The sequence below is a fragment of the Musa acuminata genome, chromosome BXJ2-8, assembly GCF_036884655.1.
Source record: "Musa acuminata AAA Group cultivar baxijiao chromosome BXJ2-8, Cavendish_Baxijiao_AAA, whole genome shotgun sequence".
Taxonomy (NCBI): domain Eukaryota; kingdom Viridiplantae; phylum Streptophyta; class Magnoliopsida; order Zingiberales; family Musaceae; genus Musa; species Musa acuminata.
Window position 1 is genome coordinate 41,323,578 of NC_088345.1, and position 22,129 is coordinate 41,345,706.

Genomic DNA, 22,129 nt, shown 5'->3' on the forward strand with positions numbered 1-22,129 from the left:
GATATAAGCTTTATTGAATAAATCTTTGAATCGACGTTGTTTTTATCAAAAGCACTAATTCAACCCCCTCTTATTGCCGACTTGATCCTAACAAGGTTATCCTTTAAAAGTTAAATAATCTTATTTCTATCAAATAATTCTATATCTACTTGATTAACTTTAGAAGAACCAGGTATATATTTTGTAATTGTATGTGAGGTTCGACCATAAACTACTTCAAAGGGAGTCATTTTAATACAACAATGGTAAGAGGTATTATACCACCACTCAGCTCAAGAAAGTCATTTAATCCATTCCTTCAGCTTGTCACTAGTAAAACATTTGAGGTAATTTTCTAAGCACCTGTTTATCACTTTATTTTGTCCATTTGTTTATGGATGATAAGCAATGCTCATATTCAACTAAGTACCATGTAAACGGAAAAGCTATATCCAAAAGGAACTAATAAAAATTGCTAGTCATAGGTGCCCTATAAGCCAATCACGTGAGTAATGACACATGTGACATTATACATATTTTTTTTGCTTATTATATTATAATATTTTACCACTTTATATTATTTATTGTATATATGCATATATATTGTAATGTCCATGGATTTGTATAATAGGAATAAGATCGTGATGAGATCATGATAATGAGACTGATTCACCTTTAAACACAAATTCTAAATAATCTTGATCAAAGGTTACTCGAAAGGGACATCGAGATAACTGAATATATTGGTGTGCTATATACCCATCCATATGATGGAGGCAGTTGGTCTCATAGCTGCTCATGTGGGGACACTAGGGCTATAGTGTAGGTGCTCATTGGAGAATGAGTTCACTAATTGATCCGCTCACGGAATGTTGAATGGTTAATAATATATCATTGTCAGACAACGATTCTATTATCCTAGTGGTATACCTAGTCCTTAGACTTAAGATACCAAGGATGTCCTGTATGAGTACTCCACTCTTTGATACTAGACTTATAGGCTTGGAAGTTTCAGATCTAGCACAACCGATTATTGGGAGTGGCAGCAAACCTTATGAGGACTATTGAGTATTGATAGAGGATCATCCACTCTCGGTATCATGAGAAGAATATCCCATGTGTTCTTGCTCAAACAAATCTCTAGCTAGGGTCATTCAGATTGAGAGAGAAAGAGTTCTTTGGACGAATCCAATTAGAACGAGATTCGAGTAGAAACTGTATGGGCCTAATAGTACCATGCCCGATATATGATCTCTGAGGTATAAGATGGATGAGAGACTATAGGTACATGATAATTGAAAACAGATAAGTCCAAAGGATTAGATTCCCTTGTATCATCTGGGGTTACGATATAGTGGCCTAGTATGTCCGCAAACGATGAATCAAGTGAATTATTATGGAGGTAATAATTCACTAAACCAGAAGGAGTTTTGATAGATATGGCTCACAGCCAACTTGATATTGAGCCTAAAGGGTCATATATATATGGTAGGCATTACGACAAGTAGAGGTTCAGATATGAGATATCTGCTAGAGCCCCTATCTTATTGGATAACCAATAAGCTCATGAATTATTGGATCCTATGGAAGAGATCTAATAAGAGCTAATAAGAGATTATTGGATAGAGATCCACTAATCTAAGAGACTTGGGTAGTTGGATGGAGATCCAATACCCAATAGGGTAGGGTCCATTAGGGCTAAGTTGGTAGGGGGCCTATATAAATAGGAGGGAACTAAACACCCATAAGCTAGAGGTTTCTTAGTTGCCACCTCCTATTCTCTTCTCTCCTTCTCCTCCTTAGGTAGCAGGTGTGGAGATTTGGACAGCGATTCAATGAGCATTGTCGTAGCCCTATTATGTGGATCACCATTGGAGATGAGGATATTTGATCTCCTTCGTCCTCTTCTATAGATCTACAGGGATTCAAGGATATCCTCGATAATACAACTATCTCACGCATGATTTTTAATTTTACGGATTTTGAGCACTAATCTTCGTAGAACGATAAACACCTTTTTGGAAAATTTGGGTTTTTTATTTTTTATTCTTCTACTGCGTATGTGATGTCACCCATAGATTTTCCTACAATGGTATTAGAGCTAAGTTGTTCGTGCGAAAGATTGATTTTGAACTACATGCATTATGTTTCAAGAAGACTTTTGATGTCAAAATCATTGACATAAAAGATGAGAAAGGGTAGCAACTGTTGTTGGCCTCGCAGAAGTGGCCAAACACTACTTGCAGCGTTGCCCGTCTACGTGTCGATGGCTTGTTGCTAGCGGCTTACTTTAAGCAGGTCGCCTATAGTAGGCAGGCCACTTGCAGTGGTGGCTGCAATGGCAGGTGACGCCTACGGGCCACCTGCCCGCAAAGATGGGCAGTGCTTGGGTGCGGCGCCTACGAGCGACTTGCCCACAAGTGCGAGCAGCACTTGCCCGAAAAAGGGGCATCGCTAAAGTGTGAGCCACTTGCGGGTTGTGGCGCTTGCTCGCGGGCGACCTGCCCATAGGGGCTCTCACTTGCAATGGCGCCCGCCTACGGGGGGCGACGCCTCCTCCCCGTGTAGTGGCCGATGCTGGCAGGGTTGCAACAACCACAATGCAACTATAGGGAAGGGGATAGGGTTTTTTTTGGCAAAAGATAGTTTTACCTCTCGGAATTTCAAAAATTTTGAATTCTGTCTTTTTTTCCAAATTATGAAAATATCCCTTATAATTTAGAAAATTTCCTACATGTCCCTAATTTTAGAAAAAATTTAGTTAATTAAAATATTTAATTAACTATTTTTATTATCTATGTAATGATGATATGTACATCTGATGTATAATGTGGACGGATGAACATGTATCGTATGATGTGTGCACATGTGATGTAATTATTATTATTATTGAGGCCTACGAGTCTCTATTTTTCTTGTTTATTATTGGGCATACGTGCCTATGATTTAGTTGTAATCACACAAGTAGACGTAGCGAGAGCATGGAAGCGATAGCGAAACCCACGAGACGGACGATCGTGATGTAGGGAGATGCGTCGAGATGCCAACATAATAGATGAGGATGAGATTGATGATCATAGGGCATGTAGATGCACCGTTGTACATATAGATCTTGATATTAGTGATTAGTCCTATTGGATCGAGCTTGATCATATTAGGCTATGGTCCATGATCATCTAGTGTGATTACTCATGTGATGTGTGATTGCTTGTACACCTACTAGATACGTGTATATATATTTGTATGTGATGTAGATATATATTAAATATGTATGTGTGTGTCATGTCATATTAGAACATCAAATTAAAATTCCCTCTCTCGATAATATTAAGTCGGTAAACGTGAGGCAATTAGATTAACCCATGTGACCTTTCATCGTTATAGGTAGGGATCGATTCTCGATGTAGGTTGAGTTGGTTGAGTCCCTTGAGACTTACTTATATCATAATTTGCTATCTTGCCTATGACATATAGATGTCACCGGTGACCTGAGGACAATGTATGCTTGGTCGAGTCCCTCGAGGGTATATCATCGAATTAGACTCATCTTGTAACGATGCAAAATCTGCATATTATTTATTTCTACTATATCTTTATTTTCAGAAAATGTCACTTTCAAATCCCTCACATGACATACTTGATGTCAATTGCCTCATTGGTTTGAATTATATCGATTGGCTTCGCAACTTTAGAATTGTTCTCATGGCAAAGAAAATCGCATACGTCCTTGATATAGTAATGCCCACACCTAAGAAGGGACAAGCAAGGATGAGATTGCTTACTACGTGTAGTAAATAGATGACTCCAAACCAGATTTTATAGTGGTTCGGTCGTCGTGATGTACATCCACTCCCGATTCCTTTTTTGTCGAGGCCATTAGCATCCATTATCAATCTTCCTTCAAAGACCAAAGACCAACTAACCATTTACATCCCTCTTCTCCTTTTCATAAGTTTAGGAGAAAATCTTTTACAACCCTCTTTTGCAACCCTCACACAACTCTCTTAAAACTCTTTCTAAGCTTTAGGAGAAGGGAACTCAAGTATATAATAGGGTTTACAAAAGAGTTTTGCTCATCTTGCTTTTCTACGCAGGAATAGTTAGGATATTTATATAGTAAAAAAAATTTAATAGATATAATAGTAAGATTATGAAGAAAAAAATAAAAATACCCTCAATTTTGATAGAGAGACGGTACGATGATCTAGATTTCAGTGCATGACTGACGTTTGACCTCAAAACAGAGCATATGACCTGGGCTTGTGGCAACCTTTGGACTTATGTGATTGGTGGGACTTCGAACATTTACTCTCATCAAACCCACATCTCAGCTGAGCCATCGCACCTTCTTTATATATTTTTTGTTCACTTTCTGCAACCTAAATTTACTATTTTACACACACACAAACTTTATCCATCGTCCAGTTGTCAACATAATAAGTATAGGAAGATTTTTTATGTGAAGAAAAAAAACCAAAGGATAAAGAATCCGACTATACAAAGATCTTTTACGTAGAAATAAAAAATTTTAAGAATTAGAGTTTGGTTACGTTTATAAATAAACACACTTATATCTCTCTAAGAGTTTCTCTATAATAAATATGAAAAGGATAAAAATAAATAAATATTGTTTTAAAATTTATATGAGATAAAATTTATAAAGTAAAAAAAATTCATATTTTTCATGGACACAAATAAAAGTATCGAATCATATAAATTATATTTTGATTATGTTTTAATTTATATTTAATTTTTGATTTATGAATTATTATTTTGGTATTGGGAAAAATGCCACCAGTAGTAGTAGTTGGCAGGCGAGAAGAATTAAGATTTGTGGAGTTTGGCGACACGTCCACGTGCCCATAACATGGTCTTTGGATGATATGGTGACAAGTCCATGTACTCTGTCTGTACGTATCACATGCAATCCTAAGACGATCTTATTCACTCCCCTCGAGCGATATAATGGTGTGCATCAAAAGGAACATCCCCACGTATTTGATATATTTAATGGCCTCATATTAAGGTTAAGGATTAAGGGCTAAGTGGGGCCTACCAACCCTCCCACCCTTGTCCTGCACATGCACTCCTTATTTGGTCTTATTTAAGCGGGTAACGGTTGAGATGAGAGCGAGAGGGTGAGGATGGTAATGAGGCCGTATATGGAGGGAATGATAAGGCTAGTCCTACATGTCGTCCTTAAACGGTGAATCTTTCATCCTTAGGCCGAGTCACCCAACAGGAAATGAGTTGCCTCCCATTGGAGCAGATGTTGGACGCGACATCTGAGATGGTACAAGGAACCAATGGAAACATCGCTCCTCCGCAGTTGTTGCATCGACCGAGTCATAGAAGTCGCGCCTCATCGTACAACTCCTGTCTCACGTGGGGGCCACAAAACCGAAGCATCTCCCCGATGTAAGAGAAACCCTCTCGCAATTTGTAAGAATAACGTAATTGCCACCTACGTCTTTGGCCTAATAATAATATATAGCAAAGAAATAAAATTTTTTGTTATCCTTAATTCCAGCATAAGCTCGAAATTTACCAAAATCATATAATGTATTAAAAGGTAGCTAATATGATTTCCACCATCATGTAATACCAACAAAGGAATGGCAATTGCGAAATATAAGGAAACTATTAGGGGCAGGTTCCTGGAGGGAAGGTGGGGAGTTTGGTCCCGTTCCTGGAGCAAAAGAACATTGATTTCATCTGCCGAGCCGGACATCCTACCCCGTTACTCCCACTCTCTTCTTCACCATCAAGCCCAAACACACCTCTTCTCCTTGAGCTGCTCCTCCTCCTCTATCTCCCTCTCTTCCCCTCTCCTCCATTCCCACCTCCTCAGGATCATAAAGAAGGGAGCTCGTCGTCAAGCTTCCAACCTTCTTCTCTCGCTCCCATTTGAGCTCGGAGGAAGAAGGAAAGAGGAAGTGTAAGCAGCTTTGTAGGAGATAAAAGATTTCCCTGTGGATCCGCACGTTCTAGTGTGGATATCTTTTTTTTTCCAGGGTTGTGTTCTCGGTTTCGGTGTCAAGGTGCCATTTTGATTTGATTATTTTCCTGGTTCCGTTTGAGCTAAGAAGAAGAGAAGCGGAAGTGTAAGCAGCTTTATAGGAGAAAAGGTGGTTCCTTGGATCCACCACGTACTAGAGTGAACATGCTTGATTGGTCTTCTTCTGTAAAGGTGACATCTTGATCCAATCGTTTCCGTCTTCCGTTCGAGTTCAAAGGAACAGGCAAAAAAGAAGTACAAGCATCTTTGAAGGAGAGAAAAGGGTTCCTTTGGATGCACACGTAGAAACGAGAATATGTGCTGGTGCAGAGGCGCCTTCTTGATCTGAATGTTTTTGTGGTGCAATTGCACATAGCTCCTCGAAGCTCCCAGAACAAGGGAACAGAATCTACGAAATGCAGGCGAATGGAGAGCATTAATTGTGGATTCGAGCAGTATTCTTGATTTGCTTGATTTCTAAACTTGATTCAACCTTTTCACACAGTAAAGTTGAGATCTTTGAGCTAAATTAGCTGATCGAGGACGGGAATTGTGCCTGGAGTTACTCATTAGTGGTGGGAATAAATGATCGGCGACACTGTTGAACCAGATGAAGATCTTTGATTGCTTTAAGGAGAAATCGACTGGGGCGACGATCAGAAGGCAGAGGAAGCTCTCTCTCAGCGAGTACAGGGGGGCTGTGTCGTGGTCCAAGTACTTGGTGTCCTCCGGCGGCGAGATTAAGGTGGGCAGTGAGGAGCGATGGAGCGCCGACATGTCCCAATTGCTCATCGGGAGTAAGTTCGCCACGGGGCGACATAGCCGGATCTATCACGGGCAATACAAGGGGAGAGAAGTCGCCATTAAGCTCATGAGCCAGCCGGAGGAGGATCCCGCCCTGGCCGCTGCTCTGGAGCAGCAGTTCACCTCAGAGGTTGCTCTACTCTTTCGCCTCCATCATCCTAATATCATCACGGTATCTACTTGATTTCCTGGTCGCTTCTCAGTAACTTAGCCATGATTGGTTTATATTTGAGCTGCTTCATTGTTAGATTTCATGATTCTCTACGGCCTCTACCAAGTCCTGTTGTGTTTCTCAAGATTTCCACAAATCAATTACTCATATAGTAGTAGTCCCTTGTTCGGTATTGCAATGAATGCCATGGTGTCGATGAAAAGTTTACTTCTTTGTTGATGCAAGCATCTAAAATCCCTTTCTAAAACCACCATAAATTGTTCTTCAACCATGCAAGCGTCCACATGTCACTAGCCGACTTCCTTCTTTTAACAAGGTTTTACCAACATGCTTATACGTCTTTGCATTGTGGTATACCACGATTTATTTCTTGAATCAACCTCTTTTACAGCATTCATGATCTTGTGCATGATATAATGTACTGATTTCTAGCATTTTTGTATGAGTTTCTCAAAAGAATTAGTCAATCTTGAGGAGTGTGTGCGCTATAACAGAGATTTCAATGCTTTGGGAATTAGTTGCTAGCCTCTTGTTCCATAAGTTAGGCCTTAAATACAGAGTCTGAACTTTGTTATGCCTCCGAAGAAGACGCTTTATTCGATTTAATTCAATCATAGCTGCAACATAGAGGATAAAAGCATTCCGAGAAAGTGTAGAAGGATGAGTGAGAGTAACTTGATTCGAATGGAAGAAATGTAATTTTACTGGCAGCAATACACAACTTTCTAGTGTTTCTTTCAAACTAAGTTAAGAAGATTAAAACTTTTCTGCTGAATTTTTTACCGAAAGCTTCATTCTTTTGTTGTCCAAGTTGTTCATGATGAGACTTGTGCATGTGCTAACTCAAATCCATCATCCGGATTTTGATGTGCAGTTAGTCGCAGCATGCAAGAAACCTCCCGTCTTCTGCATCATCACCGAGTACATGGCAGGTGGCTCTCTTAGAAAATACCTACACAATCATGAGCCTCACTCGCTTCCTCACAGTCTGGTCCTCAAACTAGCTCTCGATATTGCTCGTGGCATGAGTTACCTTCACTCCCAGGGAATCATTCATCGTGATCTTAAGTCGGAAAACATCCTTGTTGGAGAAGATCTATCAGTGAAGGTTGCAGATTTCGGAATCTCATGCTTGGAATCTCAGTGCGGCAGTGGAAAGGGTTTCACGAGCACACATCGATGGATGGCTCCTGAAATGATCAAGGAAAAGATTCATACGAGAAAAGTTGATGTGTACAGCTTTGGCATTGTTCTCTGGGAACTACTAACAGCACTGATCCCGTTCCACGACATGACTCCTGAACAAGCTGCTTATGCAGTCGCGCACAAGGTACATGATCGACGACACTGCTTGTTTTTTTGGCTTGCTGACTTCAATTCTCTTTCTAATTGGAAGAATCGAAAATGCCAAAGTAGTTCTTCTACTGATTGTTCATCACACCACATGATTTGACACACAGGCCAATTAGTGAGATCCATAACTTCATTCTACCATCAAAAGATGACAACCAAGATAAAAAAAAAAGCAGCAATTTTTTTCATGCACGATTTGTTAGAAGGGATGCTGGAAACTTGAACTCCTATCCCCAAATTTGATTACTTGGCTCTGTTACACCTTACAAGTACTTGGTTGCTGCAGAATGCTAGACCGGCCTTGCCGGCTTCATGCCCTTTGGCGTTCAGCCATCTCATGAGTAGGTGTTGGGCTACCAACCCAGATAAAAGGCTGCAATTTTATGAAATTGTTGCTATGCTTGAAAGCTACCAAGAGTCTCTTGAGGTGGATCCAACATTTTTCTTATCCTTCAAGCCTGTGCAGCAGAAGAATCTACTAAATTGCTTTGTTGGGTGTAAACCGTATCATATAAATAAATAAATAAATAAATATATATATATATATATATATTCTTTTCTGTTGCTTCTGTCATCCTCCTCTTTCCCTCTCGGCTCGAGAAACTATGTATAAAGGAGCGTCTTCATCGGTGTCAATTGCAAATGATGTATAGCTTGTTGAAACATGATGCAAGGAGGGGTTTTTGTGAGTGGTTTTCCCACTGAAGATGGCATGGGATTCATTAAAATATTAAAGCATTTGTTGGTTGATATAAACATGGTACTGTTTATGTCAGGATATATGAGAAATATTTTATATAGAATTGTCCTGCAGTTGGGTGCTAAAGTCTGTTTTTTTTTTTTTTTATCTTTTTAAGATCTTTACATTAATTAACAACCTTATGCTTTCCCACACAAGAAAAAAAAAACCGTTTTGCTTTCAGTGTTGGACGTCAACTTGTGAGTTCACGTTATGGTGAAGTGAGACAAGTGTCGTCACGGCACGATGGATAAAAAAAAACTCTGGAAGTTTAAACTGAGGTCATTTATTAGAAATCTAATAAAAATATTTCTAACAAAACATGAGTCTGAATAAAACTGATCATCATGATATGAATTCGATCCAATATAATTTGTCGATTAAAATTAATTAATGTAATTTGATTATTTAAATTCTTGGCAATTTGAGACTATCCTTTCAGTCATCTTTCTTCTTTCATCTTAAGCTTATAAATATTTTCTACATCTTTCTCTATAAAACTTTACTATATTTTTTCTAACTCTATAACATAGTTCCTCATATACATCTATTAATCTTTTTCTTTTTTACTTGTACAGATCAGATTTGTTCAGGTGGTTTTGATACTATGTTAAAAATCAAATAAATATGAGTAAAACTGATTAGAGTAAATATATGTCATATTTGCCATCAATTTTAAGCTTTTATGTTATGAGTCAGACTCATTATATGTGATATAACTCTATTAATTCTTAGTGATGTAGAACTACTCTCTTTTTATTTATTTATTTATTTCATACATATAAATATTTTTAATAATTTATTGCTCACTATTCGGTCCCAACTCTAGCAAAAAGTACTCCGGTCCTCCCCGGTCTTCTTCTATTAACCCTTACTCGAAGACAAAGCAGCAAACCATGGTTATAGATGATGTACAACCATGGCTACAGATGATTCTTCTCCTCCTCTATTTATGAAAAATCAGACAGAGATGCCTCTAAAGATTTTATCAAGTATGATAACAATTTGCTTGTTGAATGGAGGAGACCATGCGTCTACAGCCTGGTTGTGCAGAACTAATCCTTCGAAACCGTTAAAGCTATTGTCTCTAAGCCTTTCCCCTCCTTTTCCTTCTCAAGTGCTTGAGATGGCTCATAGATTCTCTCGTTTTTGGCCGCTTTCCTTCCATGTCCGATACTGTTTAGCTCTTTACTGAAACGATTAGAGGGTGCTAACATCCGATTAGAATGAAAACATGTTACAGTGTGGTAAAATTAAATAGGGAGTTAGGAATTAAATAGGAGGGATAATGATTAACATAATAGTTTGGGAAGGAGACAGATGTGCCAACTTTTAAGCCCTTGAAGGGTGCAAACTTTTAAGCCCACCTGTCATCGATCATCAGATCCAAGTAAAAGATAAATACTTTTAATGTTATCGACAAAGTAAGGATAAAATATTTTGTTAATGGCATCAAACTTCCAACACCTATTACTTATGTTATATTACTTATAACATAATGATAGTTATCAATGTCCTGAAAAGTAAAGAATGTGGACAATTAATTTAAGAGAAGATTAGATAATCATATTTATGTGAAAAAAGAATATTATGGCCAGAACCCAGAGTTTCCTCAAGCCAATCCTAGTCTATTAGATGGTGTGGCAAATGTACTTTCAAATATTTTAGGAGTCGAGGATTTTAGACTACCGACATCGAATCTACAAAGGATGGGAAGGATGCATCTAATGTTACACCAAATATATAGCAAAGGCAATATCTTTGATTCCTAGACCTTAGCATTTTTAGGGGCAAAATTTTACTCTTATACTCTCTTCAAAAGAAAGCATCCTATGTTTGAGAATATTATTGACAAATTAACCAGTGGTGCAATAACTATAGAATAAAGATGAAGAGGGATAAAATTATTAACTGAATTAATATGAACAGCGAAAAAAATTAATTTTGTGAAAGAAAAAAATATCAATCATCTTATTTTGAATAGATACCAAATCTCTTCCGTGAGAAAAATAGGTTTATTCGTACTGAATATGGCACGACCCTTTGATCATTCCAAAATATCGACGAATTGCATCCTTGATTTATAATGAATAATGATTGGGAAAGAAGATGACTAATTTAATTTTATTTATATAAAGGTCAATGATATTGACGTAAATATTAAAAGTTTTTTAAGAGAGTAACGAAGGATTTAGGAGTGGTTCTTATGGTAAGTTGGCAAAAACTAAATGAGAAATATTTTTTTCTTTGATATTAGAAGGTTTAATGCCATTTTTTAGGACGTTTTTATCCAACAGGGAATTGAGGATTTACTGGAAATACATGAAAATAGACTTGTCCTCTTTTAGAAAAGAAAAAACAGGAAAGATAGAGAATCGAAAGATTATATATATATATATATATATATATATATATATATATATATATATATATATATATATATATATATATATATATATATATATATATATATATATATATAAAGTATGAAAATTTTATGTAATGTTAGAATTGAAATTAAATAACCATTGATCAACATCATAAAATTACATGTATCTTTCGATATTATTTAAAAAATCTTTATTTATATCATAAGAGGACATAGTGATTGAAGGAGAACGAGAATTGTCTTTTCTCTTTTTATCTTTTTATGATTATTATAAGTGATAGAATAGGAATTTAATGAGATTGAGAATAGATCTCCTATTTCAATTTCTAGTGTTTCGTCACTAAGAAGTTTTATCATTTTTAGGCGAGAGCAGATGATTTAGGATAGTAATTAGAAAAGTCCCTTATATTAAGGTCATCTATTGAAGAATCCTATCATAATTAAACTTCATTTTTGTTGATCGATATACCTAATCAAAATCAAATCAAATTTATAATATATCTTACCTAACTAAATAGAGTTATATAATATAATATTCTCTCACTTAACTCATTAATTGGTAAAATATAAATATTTTAAAATTAAAATAAATAAAGTAAAATTTATTTTAAAAAATTAACTAATTAACTCTAAAAAAATATATTATATATATAGCCATAATTTTTTTAGAAAAAAGTTAATAAGTCTAATAAGTACACTAATATTATATTAAGTCTAACTATCAATATGAATCATAACGGTTATACGTCGTCAATATCATATTTTATTTTATATACCATAACATTATTAGTTTTTCCTAATATAATCTACAATAACTAATGTAATTTATCTTATCAAGATAATCATATTATCACATTCAACTATAATATACATAAACATAAATATAAACAAGATAATAGAAACAAATAACTTTAATAAATAAAAAATATCAATAATAATATATGTTATGGCAAATTATTACAAAGCATGAATCATCTGTTGTCCAGTATATCATTGGTTCTTTCAGTGCTTCGTTCGATTCTTTGGTGCATTGTCCTCTCCTTTAGTGTATTGCCCAATCGGCATGTTGACACCCGCAACATCCGATCTCCTTGGCACAATGTCTGATCCTTCAACCTGATGCCCAAACTCACGGCATGAAGCCTTATGTCGACATGTCGACCATTCCTCCGGCCTGACATTCAATCTTCTAACTATTGAATCTCGGATTTTGATGATGAAATCAATTGATAGGTTAATTGATCTAATCCATATTATTGAGTTAAGTATGCAGGATTAACTACGATAGCTTGAAGACATAAAGCAAGTCTACCGAAGTCAAGTTCGATGGGTGTTCGAGAGTCTGTCGAGAGTCCAAAGATTCGTCGGAAGTGCTGTTGGAACCAACCGAGAAGAAATCAAGGACTTGCCAAAGTTTTCAGAAGTCTGCCGGAGAGATCGTCAGAGGTTTGCAAAGATCACCGAGAAGGTTCGGCTACTTGCCAAAGACTCACTGAACTCGCCATCAAACCGGGAGCCTATTGGGAGTCCGTTGGAAGAAATCCGAGGGTGTATCGGAAATCTGTCGGAAGTTCATCGAAAAGCTCACCGGAAGGAAACTCGACGTTGCCGGTTAAAAACTTGCTTAGGACTATGTCTTAATTTTGTAGTTTGCATGTAATTAGGGTTAGAATTAAGGGTTAATCCTATAACCCGATTAGGGACCAATTGGGCCCAAGTTCGGACTGGTTTGGGCCAAGTTTGGAGCTTAACCAATGAGCTGAAATAGTCTAAGCGGTGGCACCGCCAGACTGGGCAGTGGCATCGCCCAGAACCTGAGAGTTTCGACGATGGCATCGCTAGCAAACTACTGGATTGGGCGGTGGCACCGCCCAAAACTCGAGAGTTCCGACGGTGGCATCACCAGCAAACTACTGGACTAGGCGGTGGCACCGCCTAGAACCCGAGAGATCTAGCGGTGGCACCGCCACTGACAGGCAATGGCACCGTCAGCACCGGGAAACCCAAAAGTAATTTAAATTTGGAGCCCAAATTTAAATCCTCTTGGGGTCTATAAATACCCCTCAATTCTCAGTATAGAATACAACTTTTGAGAAGCAAGAGATTGAGATAAAAGTCTTAGCAAAGTCTTTAGCAAGTTTTGTTTTCAATAGCTTGAGTGTTCACCTCCCTCTTTCTCTTTGAAAATTTGTAAGAGTGTGAACCACTTGTAAAAGATTGTAAGAGGGTTATTTGTCCTTCCCCTTTAAAGTGATTTGATAGTGGAAGTTAGAAGCATCATTGAAGAAAGCTTCACAAGTGAATGTAGGTCATTTTGACCGAACCACTTTAAATTGGTGTGTTCCTTGAATGTGTGAGTATTTACTTTTCTGAAACTGTTATTTACATAGCAGCAAGCCTTCGGTTTTCATCTTCTCACTTTGCTTGAGCTACTTTCTCCAAGTCATTGACGAATTGAAATCTCTACGTATTTACGAAATCGTTTTCAAATTTACAAGTTTTAATCCGCTACACTAATTCACCCCCCCCCCTCTCTTAGTGCCTCTCCGATCCTAACAATTAGTATTAGAGCTAGGCTCACTCTCATATTTGGTTTAATACCCAAGAGAGATGGCTTACTCCGGCATGCATGAGGGTCATTCCATTACACGTCCGCCTATGTTTAATGGGTCGGATTACATGTATTGGAAAACTCGAATGAGGATTTTCCTCATTTCCATGGATTTCGAGCTTTGGACTATTGTCAAAAATGGATTTCAAAAATCTTTTCTTCCGATGAGCAAATGAGATAAATTGGAGAAGAAGATTTTTGTTTTAAACGCAAAGGCTATGAATGCCTTGTTTTGTGCATTGGACAAGAATGAATTTAATTGTGTTTCAATTTATGATTCGATTTTTGATATTTAGAGAACTCTTGAGGTCACTCATGAAGGCACTAGCCGAGTGAAATAATTCAAAATTAATATTCTTGTGCACTCTTACGAACTTTTTCGAATGAAACCAAGTGAGTCCATCGGAGACATGTACAGTCATTTTACGGATGTCATCAATGGACTCAACGCTCTTGGTAAAAGTTTTTCTAACTTTGAACTAGTAACTAAAATTTTAAGATCCCTTCCAAAGAGTTGGGATCCAAAAGTTACAGCCATTCAAGAGGCTAAGAACCTTAAAACATTTCCTCTTAAAGAACTTATTAGGTCTCTAATGACCTACGAAATGATGTGCTATGCTCATGAAGAGCTCGAGAACCCCCTTCCAAAGAATAGGAAGGATATGTCACTTACATCACAAGAAGACCACTTGAAAGGAACATCAAGTGATGAGGACAATGACGATGACATTGCACTTTTAACTCAAAAATTTTAAAAATTTATAAGAAAGAATAAATTTAAAATAATACTAAAAACAAACTTGAACATAAAAAGGACCAAGTAATATGCTACGAATGCAAGAAGACGGGGCACTTCAAAAATAAATGCCCCCAAGCCAATAAAAAGCAACCGAAGAAGAAGAAAGCTTTAAAAGCGACTTAGGGACGATTCAAGTGATTCCAAAAGTGAAGAAGCTAGCAACAAAGAGGAGACAAACTTTGCACTAATGGCTTTAGGAGAAGAGGTATGTGATTTAATTAATGAAAATTTATTTTTCGATGAACTTTCTATTGCCTTTCATGAATTATTTGATGAGTATAGAACTATTAGTAAGAAGTTTAATCTATTAAAGAAAGAGCATGTCTTACTACAAAATAAGCTTGATAGTCTTCAAACTCCTCCATGCTCTAAGTGTGAACACTTAGAAGAAATAAAAAATAAAAATTTATTACTTAAAGAGACCTTAAACAAGTTTAAGATCGGTAGCAAGGGATTGGACATGATCCTTGCAAATAAGGGTCACGTTGCAAATAGAAGTGGAATTGGTTTTATGAGAGGATTTCACCAAAATCCTACCACTTTCATTAAAGGACCCACATTACATGTTTCACCTCATTTAAAGTGCAACTTTTGTTGTAAATCCGGATATGTTGCTTATAAATGTCCATTTAGGAAAATTAGTCCACATAAATTGATATGGGTTCCTAAAGGAACTATAAATAGTTCAATGATGAATAACAAAATTGGTAGATCAATTTTTGAGGTAACCAAAATCAAATGGATACTTAAAAACTATCCTCTTTTGTAGACAAACCATAAGCTAGGAGCAAGAGATGATATCTTGATAATGGATGCTCAAGACACATGATTAGAGATCCATGTCATTTCTCTATGCTCACTAGCAAAGAAGAAGGGTACGTCACCTTCGGAGATAACAACAAAGGCAAAATCATTGGCCAGGGAACCATAGGTAACAAATTAAAATTTTCAATTAATGATGTATTGCGAGTTGATGGATTAAAACATAATCTCTTAAGTATTAGTCAATTATGCGATAAAGGTTACATCGTTAGATTTGAATCTAATGTGTGCATTATTGAAAAACCAAACAATAACATGTTAATAATTAGTTTAAAACAAAATAATGTCTACACCATCAACCTTGACGAATTAAGTAATGAAATGTGCTTCTCCTCTTTAAATGATAATGCTTAGCTTTGCATAGGAGATTAGGCCATGCAAGTATAAAACTAATAGCTAAGATCTTATCTAGAGAGTTAGTACGAGGGATTCCCAATATGAAGTTTGTTAAGAACAAAGTATGTAATACATGTCAACTAGGTAAACAAATAGAAACTAGTTTCAAACCAAAAAATCAAATTAGCACCACTAGACCATTACAATTGATCCATTTAGACTTATTTGGACCAATTGACATAACGAGTCTAGGAGGAAGCAAATATGCCTTCGTAATTGTCGATGGCTATAGTAGATACACTTGGACCTATTTCTTGGCTCACAAAAGTGATTGCCTCAAATGTTTCTCTAAATTTTGTAAACTTACTCAAAATGAAAAAGGCTTCATAATTTTATCAATTCGGAGTGATCACGGTGGTGAATTTCAAAACCATGACTTCCAAAGTTTTTATGAATCCAATGGATATAATCATAACTTCTCCACTCCGAAAAATCCTCAACAAAATGGGGTAGTTGAAAGAAAAAATAGAAATTTACAAGAAATGACAATAATCATGTTAAATGAGCATAGTCTACCTAAATATTTTTGGGCCGAAGCCATTAATACGGCTTGCTATGTCATGAATATGGTTCTAATAAGATCATCTCTATCAAAAATTTCCTATGAATTATGGAATGAAAAAAAACCAAATGTTTCTTATTTTAAAGTTTTCCGTTGCAAATGCTTTATTTTGAATGAAAAGAATGCCTTAGGAAAATTTGATGCTAAATCCGAGAAGGCATCTTTCTTGGTTACTCTTTCATTTCTAAGGCTTTTCGTGTTTTTGACAAAAGAACCTTAGTTATAGAAGAGTCTATTCATGTAGTTTTTAATGAAATTTTTGAGTTAAAGAAAAATGATTTTGATGATGATCTTGGTTTTAATAATTTGAATTTAAATGAACCCCCACCTCAAGATAGAAACTTGGATGTATCTTCTTCCGAAATTTTCTTACCTAAGGAATGAAAGTATGTAGATGCTCATCCAAAGGAGCTAATTATAGGAGATACATCAAAAGGAGTTTAAACTTGTTCTTCATTCAAGAATTTTTGTGCTAACACCGCCTTCCTTTCTCATATTGAACCTAAATGCATTGACGAAGCCTTGAAAGATATTTCATGGGTTATTACAAACAAGAGGAATTGAACTAATTTGAGAGGAATGAGGTATGGAAGCTTGTTCCTAGACCTGGTGACCATTTAGTCATTGGTACTAAATGGGTCTTTAGAAACAAGTAAGATGAATACAGTATCATGGTTAGAAACAAGACTAGACTAGTGGCCAAAGGTTTCAACCAAGAAGAAGGTATCAACTACGAAAAGACCTTCGCTCCTGTGGCAAGATTAGAAGCCATTAGGACACTCCTTGCCTATGCTAATAGTAATGAATTTAAACTATTTCAAATGGATGTCAAAAGTGCTTTCTTGAATGATTTTATTTTTGAAGAAATGTATGTTGAACAACCTCCCAGATTTGAAATTTTTTTTCTTCCTAATCATGTATTTAAATTGACTAAGGCTCTCTATGGCTTAAAACAAGCTCCTAGATCTTGGTATGAAAGGCTTAGTTCCTTTCTTATTTTAAACAATTTTACAAAAGGCAAGGTTGATACTACATTGTCTATCAAATATTTTAAAAATAATTTTTTTATTATTCAAATTTATGTTGATGATATTATTTTTGATTTTTCGGATGAATCACTATGTGAATCATTTGCCAAATGTATGAGTCATGAATTTGAAATGAGCCTAATGGGTGAATTAACCTTCTTTTTAGGATTGTAAATTAAACAACTTAGTAATGGTATATTTCTTAATCAATCTAAATATACATTAGAATTGTTAAAATGATTTAACATGGATGGTTCAAAAGCGATAAACACTCCTATGAGTACTTCCACTAAGTTAGATATGGATGAAAATGGTGAAAACTTTAATCAAAAAACGTATAGGGGAATGGTAGGTAGTCTACTTTACCTCACCGTGACTAGACCAAATATCATGTTTAGTGTAGGACTTTGCACTCGGTTTTAATCTAATCCTAAATTATCTCATCTTAAAATTGTTAAAAGAATTTTTAGATATCTTAAAGGAACTCCCAATTTAGGATTGTGGTATCCAAAATCCGATAAATTTGATTTAATAGCCTATACAAATGCCAATTTTGGTGGATGCAGGATAGATAGAAAAAGCACATTCGAAACATACCAATTTTTAGGACATGTACTTGTTTCTTGGACTTCCAAGAAAAAAAATTCGGTTGCACTATTTACGGCGGAAGCCCAATACATAGCTGCAAGTACATGCTGCGTACAAGTTGTTTGGATGAAGAATACATTGGAAGACTATGGAATTTACTTAAAGAGTATTCCTATTAAATGTGATAATACAAGTATCATTTATCTTACCAAAAATCCAATTCAATACTTTAGAACTAAGTATATCAACATTATGCATCATTTTATATGCGATCATGTCCTAAACAATAATGTCATTCTAGAGTTTATTGATATAAAGCATCAATTAGCAGACATTTTTACAAAAGCCTTAAATAAAGATTAATTTGACTTTAGTAGAAGGGAACTAGGCATATTAAATTGTCCTTGTGAATGAGCTTGATTGTATGTATTTTCTGAAATTTTTCATCCTCTTTTTGGTTTTCGTGGATTTGACTTCTTCTTTGTTTTACGATTCTAAATGACATCTTAAAGAGCAATCTATGATCCTATTCTATCTTGAATCAAATACCTCTGAAAATAAAAAAAAAAAAAGAGGGGAGGGAAAGAAAATTTTTTGCATGCTAGCGGTGGCACCGCCAGAACCGACGGTAGCACCGCTTGGGCGCTCAGTCCCCAAGCGATGGTACTGCTCGGATTGGCGGTGGCACCGCCCGAGAATCCACATAAGTGGAAGAGTTAGGGCCGGTAGTGGAACCACCCCCAACCCGTGAGAACTCTCCTTAGAACTCCCACAAAAACTCTCTAAACCTCTCTCACCTTCATTCTAACCTTTAGAAGCCTAAGAGAGGAATTCTTGTTTGATCAAGCTCTCTATCTTCTAAGGAATTCTCCATAAGGTAAAATTTGAAATCTTTCCTTCTTCCTCTCATTATTTTGCCTACTCTTCACAGGTTTTTCCTTGATTTATCATCTTGTTTAGACATAGCTCCTAAGAGATCAACAAGAATAAAAGGGAAGAAGGTAGAAGGAGATTCGTATGACTAAAACTTTTTTAGATCTAATGAAGTAGCTCTTAGGTTTCCTAATTTCGAAACAAGAACTATACATAAGGGCAAACATGTTGATCTAGATGAACTTGGAAACCTAGAACCCATTAGATGGTTTGCATATTTAGATGGTCTTACCTATCCTATAAATCAATGAACCAATTTATCCTAGGTTAGTTAGATTATTTTACTCAAACTTATGTGTGGACAATGATAGCTTAACTACATACCTCTTAGGAACACAAATTAAAATCTTTGATAGCACTATATGCGAATTAATTAGAATTATCGAAAAAGACAAGGGCTGTTATTTTAGAAATAAATGGGATAATCAATGCAATAGGAGCAACCTACTCCGAAGCCTTAGAAACTATTTTTGCAAATCCAAACCTAGGCATGATTCCCAAAAGTTACGAGCACTTATTGCCCTTTAACTCTAAATTTCTTCATCACATCATGACTAGCATACTACTTCCTAAACAATTTCATAATGATGAAATTAGTCAAATAGAGCTTAGCACTATATATTGGATAATGACCAGCCAACATAATTATTTTGGATACTTAATCCGACAACATATGCAGGACATAATAGCTAAAGACACAATGTTACCATATGAGGGGTTAGTCACTTGATTAATACTTGCCCATAATATTTGTGTCTCACCCGATGTAGAAATAATTCAAGTTGATCGATTTACCACTATCAATAGAAACCTACTCAAAAGACTTAGGTGCACCTTTAGCAATGGTATTTGGATTAGGCAACCTAGAAGGACTAATCCAGTTTCCTCACCAGTCGAACTCCCTAAAACACCAATTTTTAGGGGAAATGAATCTCCTCCTCCTAGTCCTTTTGGTGCAGAACCTTCAGAATCTGCTCTTGTTTCATCCTTTGAAGATCTCATTATGGCAGAATTGCATCAAATCAAATCACAACAAGAGCAACTCAAATCACAGCAAGAGTAAATTCAATCTCAATAAGTTGAAATTTTAAGGGAACTGCGACAAATGAATCAAAAGATATATGTCATATATAAGAACTATGGATTTCCTCCTAAGGATTAATCGATATGCCTTCCTATTCTGTTACCTTAACATGTGATCCTTGTATACTTACTCTTAATGCTAAGTTAAAGCTTTGCCATCTTTGTTCTTTTTGTATGAAAGCCATGCTGATTCTTTTTTAAATGAATTTTGGATGAATGCTGATTTTCTTTCAAATAATATGAATTTTGGACGAATGCTGAACTTGTTGTTATAAGATGAATTTTGTATAATCTTATGAATGCTGAATGATCGATCTTTATGTTGAACTCCTTTTCTAATGATTTTATGATCACAAATTATACGCTTAAAGTCTCATCTCCTTTTTGTTGATGACAAAGGGGGAGAAGAATGAGCAAAAGATTAATAACTTATGTCAATACAATAGCATGACTTATATGAATTGTAAAAGCTTGTGTAATGCAAATGTCTTATATACATCACAAATGTGATAGCATGACTTATATGAATTTCAAAAGCTAATATATTGTGTAATGCAAATGTCTTATATGCATCGCAAAAATGTCTTATATGTATCGTAAAACTTTTTGAGAACATCGTAATATGAAAGGTTTGTAGATTGGTTGTCATTTCATCTCATGATCATATGAAATCATGCCTTATATTTATATCATGAGATTTTTATTGATGGTTCATATCACTTGTCGAAATCATAATTGTCTTTTATCATTCGACTTGAAAATAATTTTCATAGCTTGAAATTATGAGAAATATGAAGTTTCGTATTTGCTCATGCTTATTGAGAATAATGATAAGTTCAACGGATAGAACTTATTGGTTTAGGCTTGAATTCAAAGAAATTGAATTGAATTCAAGTATTTTTATCTTCTTATTATATGGCATTTAGATAGGGGGAGTTATGTTTAACTCCGTCATCAATTGATTGTCATCATAAAAAAGGGGGAGATTGTTGAATCTTGGATTTTGATGATGAAATCAATTGATGGGTTAATTGATCTAATCCATATTATTGAGTTAAGTGTACAGGATTAACTATGATAGCTTGAAGACATAAAGCAAGTCTACCAGAGTCAAGTTCGATGGGTGTTCGAGAGCCCACCGAGAGTCCGAAGATTCGTCGGAAGTGCTACCGGAACCAACCGAGAAGAAATCGGGGACTTGCTAAAGTTTTCGAAAGTCCACCGGAGAGATTGTCGGAGGTTCGCAGAGATCACCGAGAAGGTTTGACTACTCGCCAAAGACTTACTGAACTTGCCACAAGATCGGGAGCCTACTGGAAGTCCGTTGGAAGAAATCCGAGGGTGTATCGGAAGTCCACCAGAAGTTCGCCGAAAAGCTCGCCGGAAGTAAACTCGACGTTGCTGGTTAAAAACTTTCTTAGGACTATGGCTTAATTTCATAGTTTATATATAATTAGGGTTAGAATTAAGGATTAATCCTATAACCCAGTTAGGGGCCAATTGGGCCGAAATTCGGACTGGTTTGAGCCAAGTTTGGAGCCCAACCAGTGAGCTGAAATAGTCTAGGCGGTGGCACCGCCCAGAACCCAAGAGTTTCGGCAGTGGCACCGCCAGCAAACTGCTGGACTAGGCGGTGCCACCGCCCAGAACCCGAGAGTTCTGGCAGTGGCACCGCCAGCAAACTGCTGGACTGGGCGGTGGCACCGCCCAGAACCCGAGAGGTCTAATGATGGCACCGCCAATACACTATCAGTGTCAAACACTAATAGGCGATGGCACCGCCACTGATAGGCGATGGCACCGCCAACACCGGGAAACCCAAAAGCAATTCAAATTTGGAGCCCAAATTTGAATCCTCTTGGGGTCTATAAAT

The 22,129-nt window shown here is 36.3% G+C and overlaps 1 protein-coding gene across 2 annotated transcripts; it reads left to right on the forward strand.

Moving 5' to 3' along the window:
• The first annotated feature begins 5,729 nt into the window (after positions 1-5,729).
• LOC103994952 (serine/threonine/tyrosine-protein kinase HT1-like) lies at positions 5,730-9,139 on the forward strand. Of its 2 annotated transcripts, none has more exons than XM_018830171.2 (3): positions 5,730-6,911; positions 7,828-8,283; positions 8,593-9,139. In XM_018830171.2, exons 1-3 carry the CDS (start codon positions 6,588-6,590, stop codon positions 8,827-8,829), a joined length of 1,017 nt encoding a protein of 338 aa, XP_018685716.2. In that variant the 5' UTR covers positions 5,730-6,587; the 3' UTR covers positions 8,830-9,139. The 2 variants fall into 2 exon arrangements, with proteins under 2 accessions (XP_018685716.2, XP_018685715.2); XM_018830170.2 differs by having other exon boundaries at positions 5,730-6,953; positions 8,593-9,130.
• The last annotated feature ends 12,990 nt before the right edge of the window (positions 9,140-22,129 follow it).

Bases quoted from the DNA above. Each gene is read 5' to 3' on its own strand.
- LOC103994952 (XM_018830170.2), top strand. From the start codon at position 6,588: ATGAAGATCTTTGATTGCTTTAAGGAGAAATCGACTGGGGCGACGATC. The intron at 6,954-7,827 runs GTATCTACTTGA...TTTGATGTGCAG, and splicing joins ATCATCCTAATATCATCACG to TTAGTCGCAGCATGCAAGAA. The intron at 8,284-8,592 runs GTACATGATCGA...TGGTTGCTGCAG, and splicing joins CTTATGCAGTCGCGCACAAG to AATGCTAGACCGGCCTTGCC.